Source organism: Chanodichthys erythropterus, chromosome 2 (genome assembly GCF_024489055.1).
Source record: "Chanodichthys erythropterus isolate Z2021 chromosome 2, ASM2448905v1, whole genome shotgun sequence".
Lineage (NCBI taxonomy): Eukaryota > Metazoa > Chordata > Actinopteri > Cypriniformes > Xenocyprididae > Chanodichthys > Chanodichthys erythropterus.
This window is the reverse complement of record NC_090222.1, coordinates 19,288,814-19,305,577: the sequence shown is the minus strand read 5'-3', so window position 1 is coordinate 19,305,577 and position 16,764 is coordinate 19,288,814. Positions and strand designations below refer to the sequence as shown.

Genomic DNA, 16,764 nt, shown 5'->3' with positions numbered 1-16,764 from the left:
TAAAAACAGTAATATTGTGAAATATTATTACAATTTAAAATAACTTTTCTATTTGAATATATTTCACAAAGTAATTTATTCCTGTGATGCAAAGCTGAATTTTCAGCATCATTACTCCAGTCTTCAGTGTCACATGATCCTTCAGAAATCATTCTAATATGCTGATTTGCTGCTCAAGAAACATTTAATGTGTACAATTGTACAAAATATTTGTGTACAATATTTTTTTTCAGGATTATTTGATGAATAGAAAGTTCAAAAGAACAGCATTTATCTGAAATCTAATCTTTTGTAACATTATAAATGTCTTTACTGCCACTTTTGATTGATTTAATGCATCCTTGCTGAATAAAAGTATTCATTTCTTTAATTTCTTTTCAAAAAAAATAAAAATAAAAATTCTTACTGACCCCAAACTTTTGAACGGTAGTGTATAATGCTACAGAAGCTTTGTATTTCAGATAAATGCTGTTCTTTTGAACTTTCTATTCATCAAGGAATCCTGAAAAAAAAGTACACAACTGTTTTCAACATTGAAAATAATCATAAATGTTTATTGAGCAGCAAATCAGCATATTAGAATGATTTCTGAAGGATCATGTGACACTGAAGACTGGAGTAACGATGCTGAAAATTCAGCTTTGCATCACAGGAATAAATTACTTTGTCAAATATATTCAAATAGAAAACAGTTATTTTAAATTGTAATAATATTTCACAATATTACTGTTTTTTACTGTATTTTTAATTAAATGTCGCCTTGGTGAGCAGACGAAACTTCTTTTAAAAACACAAAAAATCTTAGTGGTTCCAAACTTTTGGACTGTACTGTATATATATATATATATATATATATATATATATATATATATAAAATAAAATTTTATAATTTATATTTGAATATAAAATCTCAAACTACATATCTCATGCTTGCTTACATTTTCAAGAAACATACAACCATACCATTTCAAGTACAATAAACTTTTATTTTGTGTGAAACACAAATAATGACATGTTAATGACTTGGAGAAATCCAACCACAAAAAAAAAAAAAAAAAAGAGTATCCCCTGTTTTTATTTAATATTCATATACAATATAACATTCAGAACATTATTTAACGATACGATTTGTTCATAATTACAATGCTCCACAAAATAGAGGATAAAAATAAAAACAGACTGAGAAAGAGGCAAGAGATCTTTGAGTCCCATCAATGAGAGTCTCTCAAAAGAAACAAACGTCCAGACGGTGACGACAAACCTGAGCGTCGGCACATTTCATACCCACTGCGATGGAGGCATGGCACAACCAATAATTTAAAACGCCTCTATCAAATCATGCGAACTGAGAAAATACACGAGTAACCCTGTCACAGTTAGATGGACTAATTCTAAACGCCTCCCTGCCGTCCCACAGAACTGACTCAAATGTACCGGTATGTGATTCCCTTTGACCTCTGACCTCCAGCGCTCTCTTCCTGTCTTTCTCATTGGCTCTCTACAGTCTCCAGGGAGGCCTGAACTCAGAAATGGGAAGTGGAGTGCAGTGTGTAGTATCAAAATTTCGCATATACTTTCGTGCCTGAGAGAGAGAGAAATGACCAGTTAATGACAACAAAAACTTACTGAAAAGCCCTTAATAGCTTAAATACTATATATAAAGACAGCAAATATGGTGTGAACTGTGAAGTAAGTATTATATGAAGTATTTAAGAGCTTATTGCACTCTGATGTACAAGAATGTGGGTAGCTACAATATACAGTACTACACTACAGAATAACACGGTGTAAACTGATATTTTTGTAACATACCAAGAATAGAGCAAGCTGTCTTCTGCCCTCGAGCGTCATGTCTTCACCTAAAATAGAAGATCAGATTACCAACAGTCTGTATTGTTTTAAGCAGAAACCGTAGCCATAGTAAAGGAAATCACTGCTGAACGTCCCCATTTGTACCACACCAACCCAGCTGTGGAAGTGAGCATGGCTACTGTGTATGAAGCACGTACCAACGCTCCAGGGGAACAGAGTCTCTCTGTCTGTCTGATAGGACTGCAGCACAGACAAGCACCAATCATCATCCACCTCATAGCCGGTGTACACAGACTCTGAGGAAAAAACAGGGAAAAAGCGACATTCTGCTTAATGCAGCCAAATCACAAAGAGGAAATGCAGAAAAAAAAAACAGATATTATGGAATAAACCCATCTAGAAATTCGGTCTCATACCAACAATTCTTTACATATTAGGTTTCATATCCGGTGTTAAGACCAGCATTCTATTACGGAAGTTTTCAAACTTTCTGATGCCACTGACCCCCATTATTCCCTTGCAAGGAACTCCCTTCCAAAAATATACAAATTTTTATGATGTATAAAGACCAAATTTATAATGTACAAAATAAAAAGTATAAATATAAGTACATGGAAACTATTATCTGGAAAATATTTGGTTTCTATTGAAGGCATATTTCACCCAAAAATGAGAATTCTGTCATTTACTCACCCTCAAGTTGTCCCAAACCTGTATGATTTTTTTTTTCTTCTGAACACAAAAGAAGATATTTTGAAGAATATTATGAACCAAACAGTTCATAGACCCTATTGATTTGCATACTATGAAAAAAAAAAAAAACACTATGGAAGTCAATGTCCATCAACTGTTTGGTTTCATTCTTCAAAATATCTCCTTTTGTGTTCAGCAGAAGAAAGAAATTCATACAGGATTGGGACAACTTGAGGGTGAGTAAATGATGACAGAATGTTCATTTTTTTTGGGTGAACTATCCCTTTAAACAGACACTATCTGTTTTCTATCCATTATTAAAGGATTAGTTCACACCCGTAAGACCTTCGTTCATCTTCGGAACACAAATTAAGATATTTTTGATAAAATCTGATGGCTCAGTGAGGTGACAATTTATGTTCCGAAGATGAACGAAGGTCTTACAGGTTTGGAACGACATGAGGGTGAGTAATAAATGACTTCATTTTCATTTTTGGGTTAACTAACCCTTTAACTGTTACTGTTAAATATAAACATGAAGAACAACAACTGAACTGTCAACTGAATAAAAAAAACTGATTATTACCATAATTTCTGACCAGTCTTTACAAAGCAAAATGAAACATAATGTCATAATTTCGTACATTTTAACTCAAATGATTAAATTTTACACCTTTTCTCTAAAGTATTCCACTCCTTGGAACCCAGTTTGAAAACCTGTTCTAAGCTATATAAAACCATAAACCAGGGTTTTACATGCTGTAGTTCAGGCATTTATTTCACAAAAAAATTAATATTAATATTAATAAACAATTTAAATAAAATAAGTAATATTATCAACTTCTAATAATCCAAAAGAAAATAAATAAATATTATAATTAGCTTCCAATATTGACCAATGGCATTATGCCAATTTAAAAAAAAAGGATAATATGAATGAAAATAAATTTCTAATAACTATAAAAACACACCTCCTTCAATCTGTGTCCCTGCTGCAAGCCATTGCCTGACGGCTCTGATAGCATCATCTGTCATGACCTTAGGATACCTAAGGGACAGAGAGAGAAGACAGATGAAAGCAATTGAAGGAGCAGAATCAGATTAAGCGGTTTGTGTGAATGGTGTCTGACCTGTACTGAAGTAGTTTGAGTAACAGGTCATTCCCTCTGTTAGACATGATGTCTTCTGGACCCCTGTATCAAAACACAATACGGCCACATCAAGATCAAAAGCAATTCAAGTTTGCCTCCAAAGGCATGAATGTGTTTATTTGTGTCCTGGATAACTCACGTGGTAGTGATGATTTCATCTTTAGTTCTTCTGATCAATAACACTGGACCCTGGTACCTGAAATGAAAGACAAATTATTTCGATGGAGCTCAAACTGTAAACTTTAAAGGGTTAGTTCACACAAAAATTAAAATTCTGTCATTTATTTCTTACCCTAATGCCGTTTCACACCCATAAGACTTTCGTTCATCTTCAGAACACAAATTAAGATATTTTAGTTCAAATCTGATGGCTCCGTGAGGCCTTCATAGGGAGCAATGACATTTCCTCGCTAAAGATCCATAAAAGTACTAAAAACATATTTAAATCAGTTCATGTGAGTACAGTGGTTCAATATTAATATTATAAAGAGATGAGAATATTTTTGGTGCGCCAAAAAAAACTAAATAACGACTTATTTAGTGATGGCCGATTTCAAAACACTGCTTCAGGAAGCATCGGAGCATAAATGAATCAGTGTATTGACTCATGATTCGGATCGCGTGTCAAACTGCCAAATGGCTGAAATCACGTGACTTTGGTGCTCCGAACAGCAGATTCGATACACTGATTCATTTATAATATCGATGCTTCCTGAAGCAGTGTTTTGAAATCGGCCATCACTAAATAAGTCGTTATTTAGTTTTTTTTGGCGTACCAAAAATATTCTTGTTGCTTTATAATATTAATATTGAACCACAGTAGTCACATGAATGATTTAAATATGTTTTTAGTACCTTTATGGATCTTGAGAGAGGAAATGTCATTGCTCCCTATGGAGGCCTCACGGAGCCATCAGATTTCAACAAAAATATCTTAATTTGTGTTCCAAAGATTAACGAAGGTCTTACAGGTGTGAAACGGCATGCGGGTGAGTAATAAATGACAGAATTTTCATTTTTGGATGAACTAACCCTTTAAAAAAAGGTGTTTAATGGCGCAACAATCCAACAACCCCATCAATTCCCGGTGAACACAAATCAAGTCCCGTCCTACATTTTTTTCTCGTTCAAGAAGCTGTTTCACTCTTAATATACATCACAACTACCGTATCATGCTGACTTTAATAATAAAAAAACAAAGATGACTAACTTGCAAAGCTGTTCAGCATTGTTCAGGTTCATGTACTGCCTCACTGTATGGGTGACCAAGGGTCCTGCAGAAATGGACATAAACATTCATCAGTGAATTGTTTGGGTCACTCTTTAGAGAGTTGAGTAGAGATGAAGAGAATAAACACTCACTCCAGCTCTCTGGCATGACCTTCAGCGCAAGGGGTAAAAGATCATCAAATGAGGCGTCTAAAACCAGAGCTCGGATCTCTGGGTAAGACATCACAGCCCAACTGGCTAAAATAGAGCAAGACATTAAGAATTGCAGTAAAACAAGTGAATCATTTTTTGTCTGATCTGTGATTGTTTACCTGTGAAGCCCCCTATTGACCAGGCGTACACAATAATGTCACTCAACTGGAAGCCCAGTTTGTGCACGGCAAACTGAATGACGACGTCCATCGCATTGGCTTCGTTTTGGGGAAATGGAACTCCCTGAAAAAGCAGAAGAGAAAAAAGTACACTGAGGTTTTCATGTATTTTGCATTTTAGATAAAACACTATCTATATAAATAATATCTTGTGTTTTCAGTGTACACAACATTAGCTGTGTGCTGTTATGACAAGGTCAGTTTGAGGAACAGATGGTGTGATGTTCACTTACTGTACTGCCGCCAAACCCTGGGTGATTCCAGCCCAACACTGAGTATCCACCTGGAAACACACCAGAGAAAAAAGTTTCACATCCATCTAGTGCATGAATGTTGAAAATACAAAACAGACACACTGAGGTGAACACATTACCTTCTAGTGGCGTATTCATGCAGCCGACCTCATAGAATCCTGCATTTCCCTCACAGCAGATCACCTGTGATATTCAATATATCAGCATTGGAAAGTGGCTAGAGGTAATACATCATTATGTAACTTATTATGTAATTATACTACTTTCTCTGCAGCTTCTCTATTATGATTTCTTCTGCTCTCTTCTAGTGGCACATTTACTTTAGTTACACAGATTCTTACCAGAGTTTTTCCAGCTGGTCCTCCATCTCTCCTCCGGTCCACAAACATGGTGTCAATCTCATTCCCATCACAAGCCACCAGTTTATTCCGCTGACCGTCATACTGAACACAACAAAGCAGAGATGGGGTTATGACCTTTATATAGGGTTCCCACAAATTTAAATGAACAAATTAACATTTTTCTTTGTATTATCTATAGCATTTATGAAAAATAGCAATACACAAATTTAGAAACTATACCTACAACATGCCACAGTTGTAATATAAATCTTGAGTGAAAAATCTATTCCCTTAAAGGTGCCCTAGAATCAGAATTTGAATTTATCTCGGCATAGTTGAATAACAAAAGTTCAGTACATGGAAAAAGACATACAGTGAGTCTCAAACTCCATTGCTTCCTCCTTCTTATGTAAATCTCATTTGTTTAAAAGACTTCCGGAAAACACTCGGATCTCAACATAACACCGACTGTTACGTAACAGTCGGGATCATTAATATGTACGGCCCCAATATTTGCATAATGCCAGCCCATTCGACGCATTAGACAAGGAAAGGCAGTATTAACGTCTGGATCTGTGCACAGACAAGGTAAGCAAGCAAGAACAACAGCGAAAAATGGCAGATGGAGCAATAATAACTGACATGATCCATGATAATATGAAATTTGTAAATTGTCTTTCTAAATGTTTCATTAGCATGTTGTTAATGTACTGTTAAATGTGGTTAAATTTACCATCGTTTCTTACTGTATTCACGGAGACGAGAGTCGTTGCTATTTTCATTTTTAAACACTTGCAGTCTGTATAATTCATAAACACAACTTCATTCTTTATAAATCTCTCCAACAGTGTAGAATTAGACGTTAGCCACAGAGCATATCCTCAAACTCACACAGAATCAAACGTAACCATCTAAATAAATACTTTACTCACATAATTCGAAGCATGCATACAGCATGCATGACGAACATCTTGTAAAGATCCATTTGAGGGTTATATTAGCTGTTTGTAAATATATTAAATATATTATTATATTAGCTGTTAACTTTGTAAATGCACTGTAATATAGTCGAGAGCTCGTGGGGCAGAGGGAACGCATCTCTTAAAGGGGCCGTGCTGAAAAAATCAGTGCATAGTTAATGATGCCCCAAAATAGGCAGTTAAAAAATTTAATTAAAAAAATCTATGGGGTATTTTGAGCTGAAACTTCACAGACACATTCAGGAGACACCTTAGACTTATATACATCTTGTAAAAAAACAATCTAGGGCACCTTTAACAGATAATATATATATATATATATATATATATATATATATATATATATATATATATATATATATATATATATATATATATATATATATATATATATATATATATATATACTTCAGAAGTGGGTATTATCAAATTTCCAATAGCATGTGAATACAACAAATATTTTGTATGGCTAATTCCATTTTTATTGCTATATTATTTTTTAAATCCCTAATATTTCCAGGTTTTTATGTTTAAATGTTACAAAATTTAAAATGTGATATGTTTTCCTGAGACAACTGAGAAACTGTTGTAGTAGTGGGTTTGTAGATGTTTTTCAGTGTTACCTCTTCTACGAGTCTGGCCTGGCCCTGCTGTAACATGGGCCTCATGGCCTTCTGCAGCAGACCCACTGACCCCGGGTACAGCATCCTCCGGCCGAAAGAGTGAGCTATCAGATAACTACACAAAAAACACATAAATGAGACTCCAATATGTGGCATGACTGCTGATGAATATGTAATAGAGGTCAGCAATTACCAGAGCTCTCATCTAAATCTTTGTATTTGTACAACCCTAATAATGAGGTACTGTATATCCCTGCAAGTGTGTAAATGTGTTATCACACGCTTGTTACCTTAAGATGTGGCATGGCAGCGTGCGAACTGAGCTCAGCACACCGTCTGCTGCTCCTCTGTGTTTCGGCTCTGGCCGTAGCAGGGACACGCCACCTTTAGACAATTTCCTGCAAACAGAGGAAGAGCAGATATATTAGAAACATGCACTGATCTCAGAGTTTGCCAATGACACCCAATTAAAGCAAAATCCTCTAAAACTGAGTTGTTTGTTTGCTTTTTAAAGCCATGCTGGCTTGTAAGTGCTAACAAAATAAAAAAGGTTTCTTGCAGGGTTAAACCCAGCGCAATCGAATAAAACATGCTTCAGGGATAAAGGATTTTTACAAAAAGATCATATTGGTGGATCTTCTCCTTATATTAAAAACTTGTGTGTCATACTGGAACGGCCTATTTGGCAATGGATTAAAAAATGATAAAACCCTTGGGAACACTTTACTGAAAGCCTTTATGTATAATGCATTATAAAGGTATTCATAATGTATGCTATAATGTATTATATATTTTCATAAAAAACTGTAACCAAAGTTAAACTGCACTATAATATTTGTCAATTCCTTGTTACATCTGAAATTGGTTATTTGTCATGTGTTTTAATGCATTAAAAATGTAATTATAATGAAATGTAATATAATTGTGGTTAAAATTATTCATGAGACCATACAATGCATTTTAAGGTGCATCAAAAGTCATAATTAATGCATTAAAAATGTTTTTATAATGCATTATACATAAAAGCTTCAAGTAACACGTTACCAAACTCTCTTCTCCCAACAATGGGACCGATTTCATGAAGTCTGCACTCGGTATAGATCCCACTCTGTTTGCCATTTGTTATTAAAATAGGAATTTATTTTTTGGGTTTTAGATCCATAAGAGGTATTGCGCCATTTTCAAGGTCTGCTGAATTACAAGTGCTACGTGATCATTTTTAAGGGATGACACAATGCTTGAAGACATGAGTTTGAGTCTGTAATCATAAGGAAGTTATAAATATACATTTCTCTATGCTAAGATGATCTGCTGCAAACACTGAGCTGTGGTTGTGGATGATATTCCTTATTTATTCCTTATTAAGAGAGAGAGAGGCTTTACTTACGGACTACTAACTTCTTTCCAGCTGAAATCTACAGGCCAGTGTTTGAAGTCAAAGTCAAAGCACGCCAGTTTTTTCTGTAGGGGACATAATCAACATCCATTTAATGGCCTCATTAAAGCAAAGCTCCATGGCAATGTTCCTATGGCACTGCTACTGTGTCACCTTGTTACTTGGCGTGTGATTCTTCCTGGTCTCCTCCAGTATGGAGATGAACTGAAGGTACTCTGGGTTTCTCCAGCGCCCCCACCCTAACAACAGCACAGCAGTAAAAAACACAAACAATCACAAATCACGTTAAATGTATCCGTGTATTAAATGTTATTTTACAACAGTGTGAACATACATGAAGTAAATAAAACAGACAAGCACTACTAATAAACAAGATAAAATATTACCTCTCAGACAGGCCACTCCCAGCAGACAGACCAGTGCCGTGCCAACATATTGACTGAAAGGAACCAGTTTACTGCTGCAGATGTACCCTAGAAGAGATATTATTATTAATAATCTCAGCCCACAATACCTCACCACAATATTAATGCTTGGTATTACAATTGTTCATTCTGACACAATTAAGAAAACAATACTATTCACGGCACAGCAAGGAAGGTCAGATGTGATGTTTTAAATGTTGTTCTGTTGAATTACTACAGTTCAAAATAAGTGTTTTCTAAGGCTGGGCGATATATCGCATGCGATTGTCACGCGCATTTCGTCAGTAAAGCCGGTTCCCTGATTACCGCTAAATCGCCATCACCTGCTTTCAAATGGAGCAGCATTTAATAGACAGAGCCGTAGTTCACTGACAGGCTACGCAATATCGCGTTCATTATCGAAGGCGATTCATCTGCGATAATGAACACGATATTGCGTAGCTTGTCAGTGATCTACGGTTCTGTCTATTAAATGCCGAAAGCAGGTGATGGCGATTTAGCGGTAATCAGGGAACCGGCTTTACTGACGAAATGCGCGTGACAATCGCATGCGATATATCGCCCAGCCCTAGTGTTTTCTGTTATAATGTATTTTAAAATTTGCCTGTGATGGCAAAGCTGAATTTTAGCACGTCTTCAGTGTCACGTGATCCTCCAGAAATCATTCTATGCTGTTTTGTTGGTGATGAAACATTCCTTTTTTCTTTCTCTTTCTTTCTTTCTTTCTCTTTCTTTCTTTCTCTTTCTTTCTTTCTTTCTTTCTTTCTTTCTTTCTCTCTCTCTTTCTTTCTTTCTTTCTCTCTCTCTTTCTTTCTTTCTTTCTCTCTCTTTCTTTCTTTCTTTCTCTCTCTTTCTTTCTTTCTTTCTCTCTCTTTCTTTCTTTCTTTCTTTCTTTCTTTCTTTCTTTCTCTCTCTCTCTCTCTCTTTCTTTCTTTCTCTCTCTCTCTTTCTTTCTTTCTTTCTTTCTTTCTTTCTTTCTCTCTCTCTCTCTCTTTCTTTCTTTCTCTCTCTCTCTTTCTTTCTTTCTCTCTCTCTCTTTCTTTCTTTCTCTCTCTCTCTTTCTTTCTTTCTCTCTCTCTCTTTCTTTCTTTCTCTCTCTTTCTTTCTTTCTTTCTCTCTCTTTCTTTCTCTCTCTCTTTCTTTCTTTCTTTCTCTCTCTTTCTTTCTTTCTTTCTTTCTTTCTCTCTCTTTCTTTCTTTCTTTCTCTCTCTTTCTTTCTTTCTTTCTCTCTCTCTCTTTCTTTCTTTCTCTCTCTCTCTTTCTTTCTTTCTCTCTCCTTCCTTCCTTCCTTCCTTCCTTCCTTCCTTCCTTCCTTCCTTCCTTCCTTCCTTCCTTCCTTCCTTCCTTCCTTCCTTCCTTCCTTCTTTCCTTCCTTCCTTCCTTCCTTCCTTCCTTAACACCATGCCATGGCTATGTTCATGGCGAGAGATTGTAAAACTAATTAAGATGTTTAGGATTTTTTTTATTTTTATTTTTTTAAAAACCTTAAAGGGTTACCCAAAAAAAATGACATTTCTGTCATTAAGTACTCATTCATGTTGTCCCAAACCCTTGAGTCCTTCGTTCATCTTCGGAACACAAATTAAGATATTTTTGATCAAGACTGAGGGTAGCAATGTCATTGCACCTTTTGACGTCCAGAAAGGTAGGAGAGTAAATGTACTATTTAGCAAACGTACTATTTTACATTGTTAAAATAGTCAACGTGACTACAGTGGTTCAACCTTAATGTATTAATAACAAAACAAAAATAATGACTTTATTTAACAATTTGAACTGTTGTTATATGCATTTGATGTAGTAAATGCAGTGCAGCACTTCCACGTACTACATCAGAATGCCGACTCATTATTGGCTGGCTCGTCAGCCAATAATGAGCCGGCGTTCTGACGTAAACATGGAAGCACTGCACTGCATTCACTGCGTCAACTACATATGACAACAGTTCAATTTGTTAAAGGTGCCCTAAATTCAAAAATGTAATTTACCTCAGCATAGTTGAATAACAAGCGTTCAGTACATGGAAATGACATACAGTGAGTTTCAAACTCCATTGTTTCCTCCTTCTTATATAAATCTAATTTGTTTAAAAGACCTCCAAAGAACAGGCAAATCTCAACATAACACCGATTGTTACGTAACAGTCGGGGTGTACGCCCCAATATTTGCATATTCCAGCCCATGTTCCCAACATTATGAAAGGCATTAGACAAGGGCAGAACGTCTGGATGTGCACAGCTGAATCATCAGACTAGGTAAGCAAGCAAGAACAATAGTGAAAAATGGGAGATGGAGTGATAATAACTGACATGATCCATGATAACATGATATTTTTAGTGATATTTGTAAATTGTCTTTCTAAATGTTTTGTTAGCATGTTGCTAATGTACTGTTAAATGTGGTTAAAGTTACCATCGTTTCTTACTGTATTCACGGAGACAAGAGAGCCATTGCTATTTATAGGCAGTTGAGAGCTTGCGGGGGCGGGGGAGCGGGAGATTTAAAGGGGTTGCACGCTTAATCGGTGCATATGTAATAATGGCTCAAAATAGGCAGTTAAAAAAATTTATTAAAAAAAATCTATGGGGTATTTTAAGCTGAAACTTCATAGACACTTTCAGGTTCTTTTGAAAAGGCACCTTTAAATAAAGTAATTATTTTTGTTTTGTTTTTGCACACAAGAAGTATTCTCATTGCTTCATAACATTAAAGTTGAACCACTGTAGTCACGTGGACTATTTTAACAATGTCTTTCTGGATGTCAAAAGGTGCAATGATGTTACTCCCTATGCGTGATTCAGAAACCTCTCGAATTTCATCAAACTTATCTTAATTTGTGTTCCGAATATGAATGAAGGCCTTATAGGTTTGGGACGACATGAGGGTGAGTAATTAATGACAGAAATTTCACTTTTGGGTGAACAAACCTTTTAGACTAAATTTGGATTTACTTGGTATCAACAGAATAAAACAAGTTCCTCAAAGGGGTAGAAGTATTACAGTCCAGCAAAATATGTTTCATGGGACAGAGGATTCTATATTTAAATGTTGTCAGATACAGGATTCTTTGCTGAATAAACAGCATTTATTTGAAATATAAATCTTATGTATCATTATAAATGTCATCACTGTCACTTTTGATCAATTTAACGGGTCTTTGCTGAATGAAAGTATTCATTTATAAAACTCTGAACTACAGGTTACCTGAGACAGCAGAAATTGTTGCTTTTTTTATTTGTGGTCAATAACACATTACTCTAATCTGCAGACATAATCTGTCATTTATAAAATTACAATGTACCACCAATGTATCTTAATTATATCACATACAATATGTAGCACTTCCTTGTCATTTAATTACACAATTATTACAAAATGCCATTAACCACATCTTTGTAAGACACAGACTCCCTTTTACAAGAGACTACCAAACACAACAAGAGAACAACACACTCTCTAACCACAATACCCTCCTTTAAAGGCAGAATATCAAAATGATACTGAACTATAGTACAATAACTACAGTAACTACATCGATCATACTGGATTCTACATTAAAATACATTTTGTACAACTTATTCAGTAGTTAATACTATTAATGCAGCATAACATCTTTGATTCAGCTATTTGAATATTCAAACTAAACAAAATCATACCTTGGCTTAGTCGTGATGTAAAATACATCTACTGATTCAACAAAGAGCTTGTTCATTTTATAAACTACAGCATAGCTCATTCACAACCTGAACATCAGCACTCCTCACGTCTGCTTAGCAGAAGAACATCACTGAAACCTCTTATGAACGAACCAGGCTAAAAATACATACAGCACTGCTGTCAGAGCATTAGCCGTGACTCATTTGATATGATTACACTGACTGAACATAACATTAAGACTGAACCAATCAGCACCTGCTCATGTAAGATCTGCATGTAGAATTTATTTATATATTAACAAAAGGGAAACAAGAACCAAGAAAAGCTTTGAGAAGACAAAAATAATGGTGCGAGAATAAATTTTTTTATAACTGGGTGTATTGGATAATATTACATTTCATTTAATAATATTATATTATATTTAATTTTAGCACACAAATAAGTTGGTACCACTTTATTTTGATGGTCCCCTTTAGACATTCTGTTGACTATAAGTAACTTTGCACCTACATGTCAACTAGCTCTCATTAGAATATTAGTAGAGTATTAGTAGACTGACTGCTTACTATAAGTAACATTGCAAGTGCATATCAACTTATACTACTAACCCTAATCCTACCCCCTAAACATCTACTAATACTCACCCTATACTCTAATGAGAATTAGTTGACATATAGGTGTAACGTTATGCATAGTAAACAGAATATCTAAAGGGGACCATCAAAATAAAGTGTAACCAATAAGTTTAGTTGTTTGCTGTCCTATGATGTTGTATTTGTGTTTTACCTTTCCTGTAGAGATAGCAGAGGAGCAGTGGAGAACTGTAGTACGACAGAGACCACAGCACTGAGGCCTGAAAAACAACACATGACAGTGATTCAATTTCACAAAATGTTTTTTTTTTTTTTTTTGGACAGGGATAAATTCCAAAGAAGCTTAATATTCAGCGATATCACTACACACGTGAAACATCACTGTGATCACATACCCAACCGAGGATGCTGTCTGTGTGCCTCTCCAAACCCCTGGGCTGATAATTCCACCCCTGAAGAAGATAAAGACATGCCAGTTATGAGTATCTTTACAAAAGTTTGCTATGGTGACTGACCATGATGTTCTGTACATAAAACAACACAGATATTTTACAACAGTAAACCTGTGGAAACTTGGTATTAAGAGATTGACTCATAATATACTGATATTTTCATTTTCTCTATAAATAGTTATTCTTTGCTTTAATTCTTTTTTTTTATGTAAAAGCTATTCATTCTGAAGTGAAAGTATTTTAAGCTTACAGTCATTCTTATACAAACTTAAACATTTTTTCAAATAAAACAGCATTTATATTTCAAAACAACAACAACAACAACAATTATTATTATAAAATATTCATAATGAATATTGTTTTTATTGTTGTAGTCTAATGATTAAGCTATTTATTATTTATTGTGCCACAAAACATAAACAAAACAGTAAGTTTAAAATAATAATAATAATAATAATAATTCACCAAGTATAGGATGTTGGCTAAAAGAAATGGTAACAAATATGTCAACGGAAAAGATAACATATATCTTAAGGGACAAATATACAGTTTTTGATGGAGTTTGGGGACATTTCAGACTGTTCTTAAAACTTGGTGGAGTTGGAAAGGTGTTAATAGAAGACTAAAAGAGGTGGTATTGAATATCAACATAAAATACGGAGAAGCTTTTTTGTTGTTGTTTTGTCTGTTACATAGTGTATATGTACATGTGTATAGTTAAAATGTAATAAAAAAATAATAATAATTAAAAATACATGTGTATATCAACAATTACGGACATAATGATATTAAATAAACATTATAGGTCGCAAAAAACGATATCAGTCAATCAATACTAGCTTTAGCCACCATAGTTGTGAAAAATAATAGAAAGTTTGAGAAAGCTTCTTACATGTTTTTGAAGGAGAGCTTATTAATGACTTATGCAATAGTAACAACACGACGTTACTAACGTATTTTTAAAAGTCAGGGTCATGTTGAATAGGTAGACTTTTTTGTTTTCATACAATACTAACTTAAACTCTGTGAAGGAGTGGGTAAGAGAAAGAGATGGTGAGCACAATATGAATCAATTATTAATGCAACTGTCTAAGTACGACGTCAAGACAATGGCAAATGTCTGATAAACTAAACAGAAATACAATAAAAAGAAATCAATCAACGCATGGGTGCGGTAATAGTTTTGTTATGGTTGCGCAGCGCTTGACAGATGGTTGACTGACCTGACAATCGACCATTAGCGCTAAGCTAAGTTCAGTTAGCAAACAGCTCTCTCTCAATGGATGTGTCTCAAAACCGAGTGAGCTGCCTATTTAGTGTTCTAGCTGTTAAGGACATCACAAGCGCATAATACAAACGTTTGAATCAAATCAACTCGCATATGATGTCCAAAATGCTGTCTAGATAGCCAGCTCACTAGGATTTAGGACTCGGCCAATACCAATAATGCACTTCCGCACATTCATGCGAGACTGATATTGTCAGTGTTTGAATGCTAAAGGTCTGTTTGAAAGGGAAGGAAGAGTCGTACCCTGCGGGGCGTTCTGCCGTCAGCTCGTGTCTGGTCCGAGGAGCGGTGGATCCGCTGCAGATTGGGCCCGAAAAGGCACCGGAGCCACATCCAGCCGGCCATTCTCACCTCGGTCAGGAACTACGGCGGCCTGTGAGGATCATGACAGGTACTACAATAGCGATGCGAAAACGCGTATTTTCCACGTCAGAGTTCGATACATTTCAATACATACAGAGGTTTTCAAAACATTTTTCTTGAAAAAGAGATTATTTTTGTAGAGAATTATAGCAATCAAAACGAATCAAAGAAATTAAACGTATCATAAATAAATACATTTTGTACAACTTATCATAACTATACCCGTGAATTGTTTTATGATATTGATCTACTAATAGTTTTATTATAAACAAAAACATTTTAATATATAATAAAAATACATTAATTTATAACAAAATAATAGATTTTTTATAAATATTTTATTACATATTAAATTTTCATAATTGTGATTTGGGTATTTCATTATTGAGTCAGGGACGATTATCAATCGATATATGAGTTTTATGTAACTTTACAAGACACAATGCACCTTCATGTAGGGTGAAGTCAACTAAAATCAGGTAAAATGGGCCAAATAAGGTTGTAGTGTCATATCTCTTTAAATTTTTACAGCCAATCACGATAACTGATCTTGTATTGTTGCCCCAACACTTGTTGACATGTAACAATAGATTTAGCTGGTCTGAGTTTTTTAAGGTGGGCAGGGCAGAGTGTTATATGAAGCTTGTCAGAGGAAAGTGAGCCTGACATAGTAAATTTCATTCATCACTTATACTAAAGCAATTATAATTAAGCTTACCAACAAAGTAAATGTTTATGAACAATGTTTTGGCATGCTCTCTCAAATAAAAAAGTTTAAATTAAAAAAAAAAAAAAAACATTTTTGTGAAAAAGGTCATTTTAGTTAAAAATGATTGCTTAAGCTAAAATGGGCCACAATTTTCAGCTAAAATGGGCTGCATACACACACTTTTACACAGAAATTGAGGGTGAAAATAGGTTTATAGGCCTAGATGTATCCATACAAAATCTTAACAGTATTTTTTAATAATAAAAAATGCATTGCAGACAGTGGCATGAGGACAAGCAAAGGAAGGAAACAGATAAGAAGAGAGAAGAGAAAGGGAAAGTAAGGAAGATGCCAGTACAGTACAATGTTAAGACCTATAGCTACAGGAAATGTTAAAGTGATGTTGTAGTTGATTGTCAAAGATGT

At 34.8% G+C, this 16,764-nt stretch overlaps 1 protein-coding gene across 1 annotated transcript; it reads right to left on the bottom strand.

Annotated features, from left to right (window-relative positions):
• Positions 1-1,014: 1,014 nt before the first annotated feature.
• Positions 1,015-15,646, bottom strand: abhd16a (abhydrolase domain containing 16A, phospholipase). The gene is made up of 20 exons (XM_067393398.1): positions 15,510-15,646; positions 13,922-13,978; positions 13,720-13,786; positions 9,238-9,324; positions 9,005-9,090; positions 8,843-8,916; positions 7,746-7,853; positions 7,456-7,570; positions 5,853-5,954; positions 5,631-5,694; positions 5,491-5,540; positions 5,198-5,321; positions 5,019-5,123; positions 4,867-4,930; positions 3,796-3,852; positions 3,636-3,698; positions 3,477-3,553; positions 2,010-2,108; positions 1,813-1,859; positions 1,015-1,582 (listed from the first exon to the last, which is right to left on the bottom strand). Exons 1-20 carry the CDS (start codon positions 15,609-15,611, stop codon positions 1,499-1,501), a joined length of 1,632 nt encoding a protein of 543 aa, XP_067249499.1. The 5' UTR covers positions 15,612-15,646; the 3' UTR covers positions 1,015-1,498.
• Positions 15,647-16,764: the final 1,118 nt, after the last annotated feature.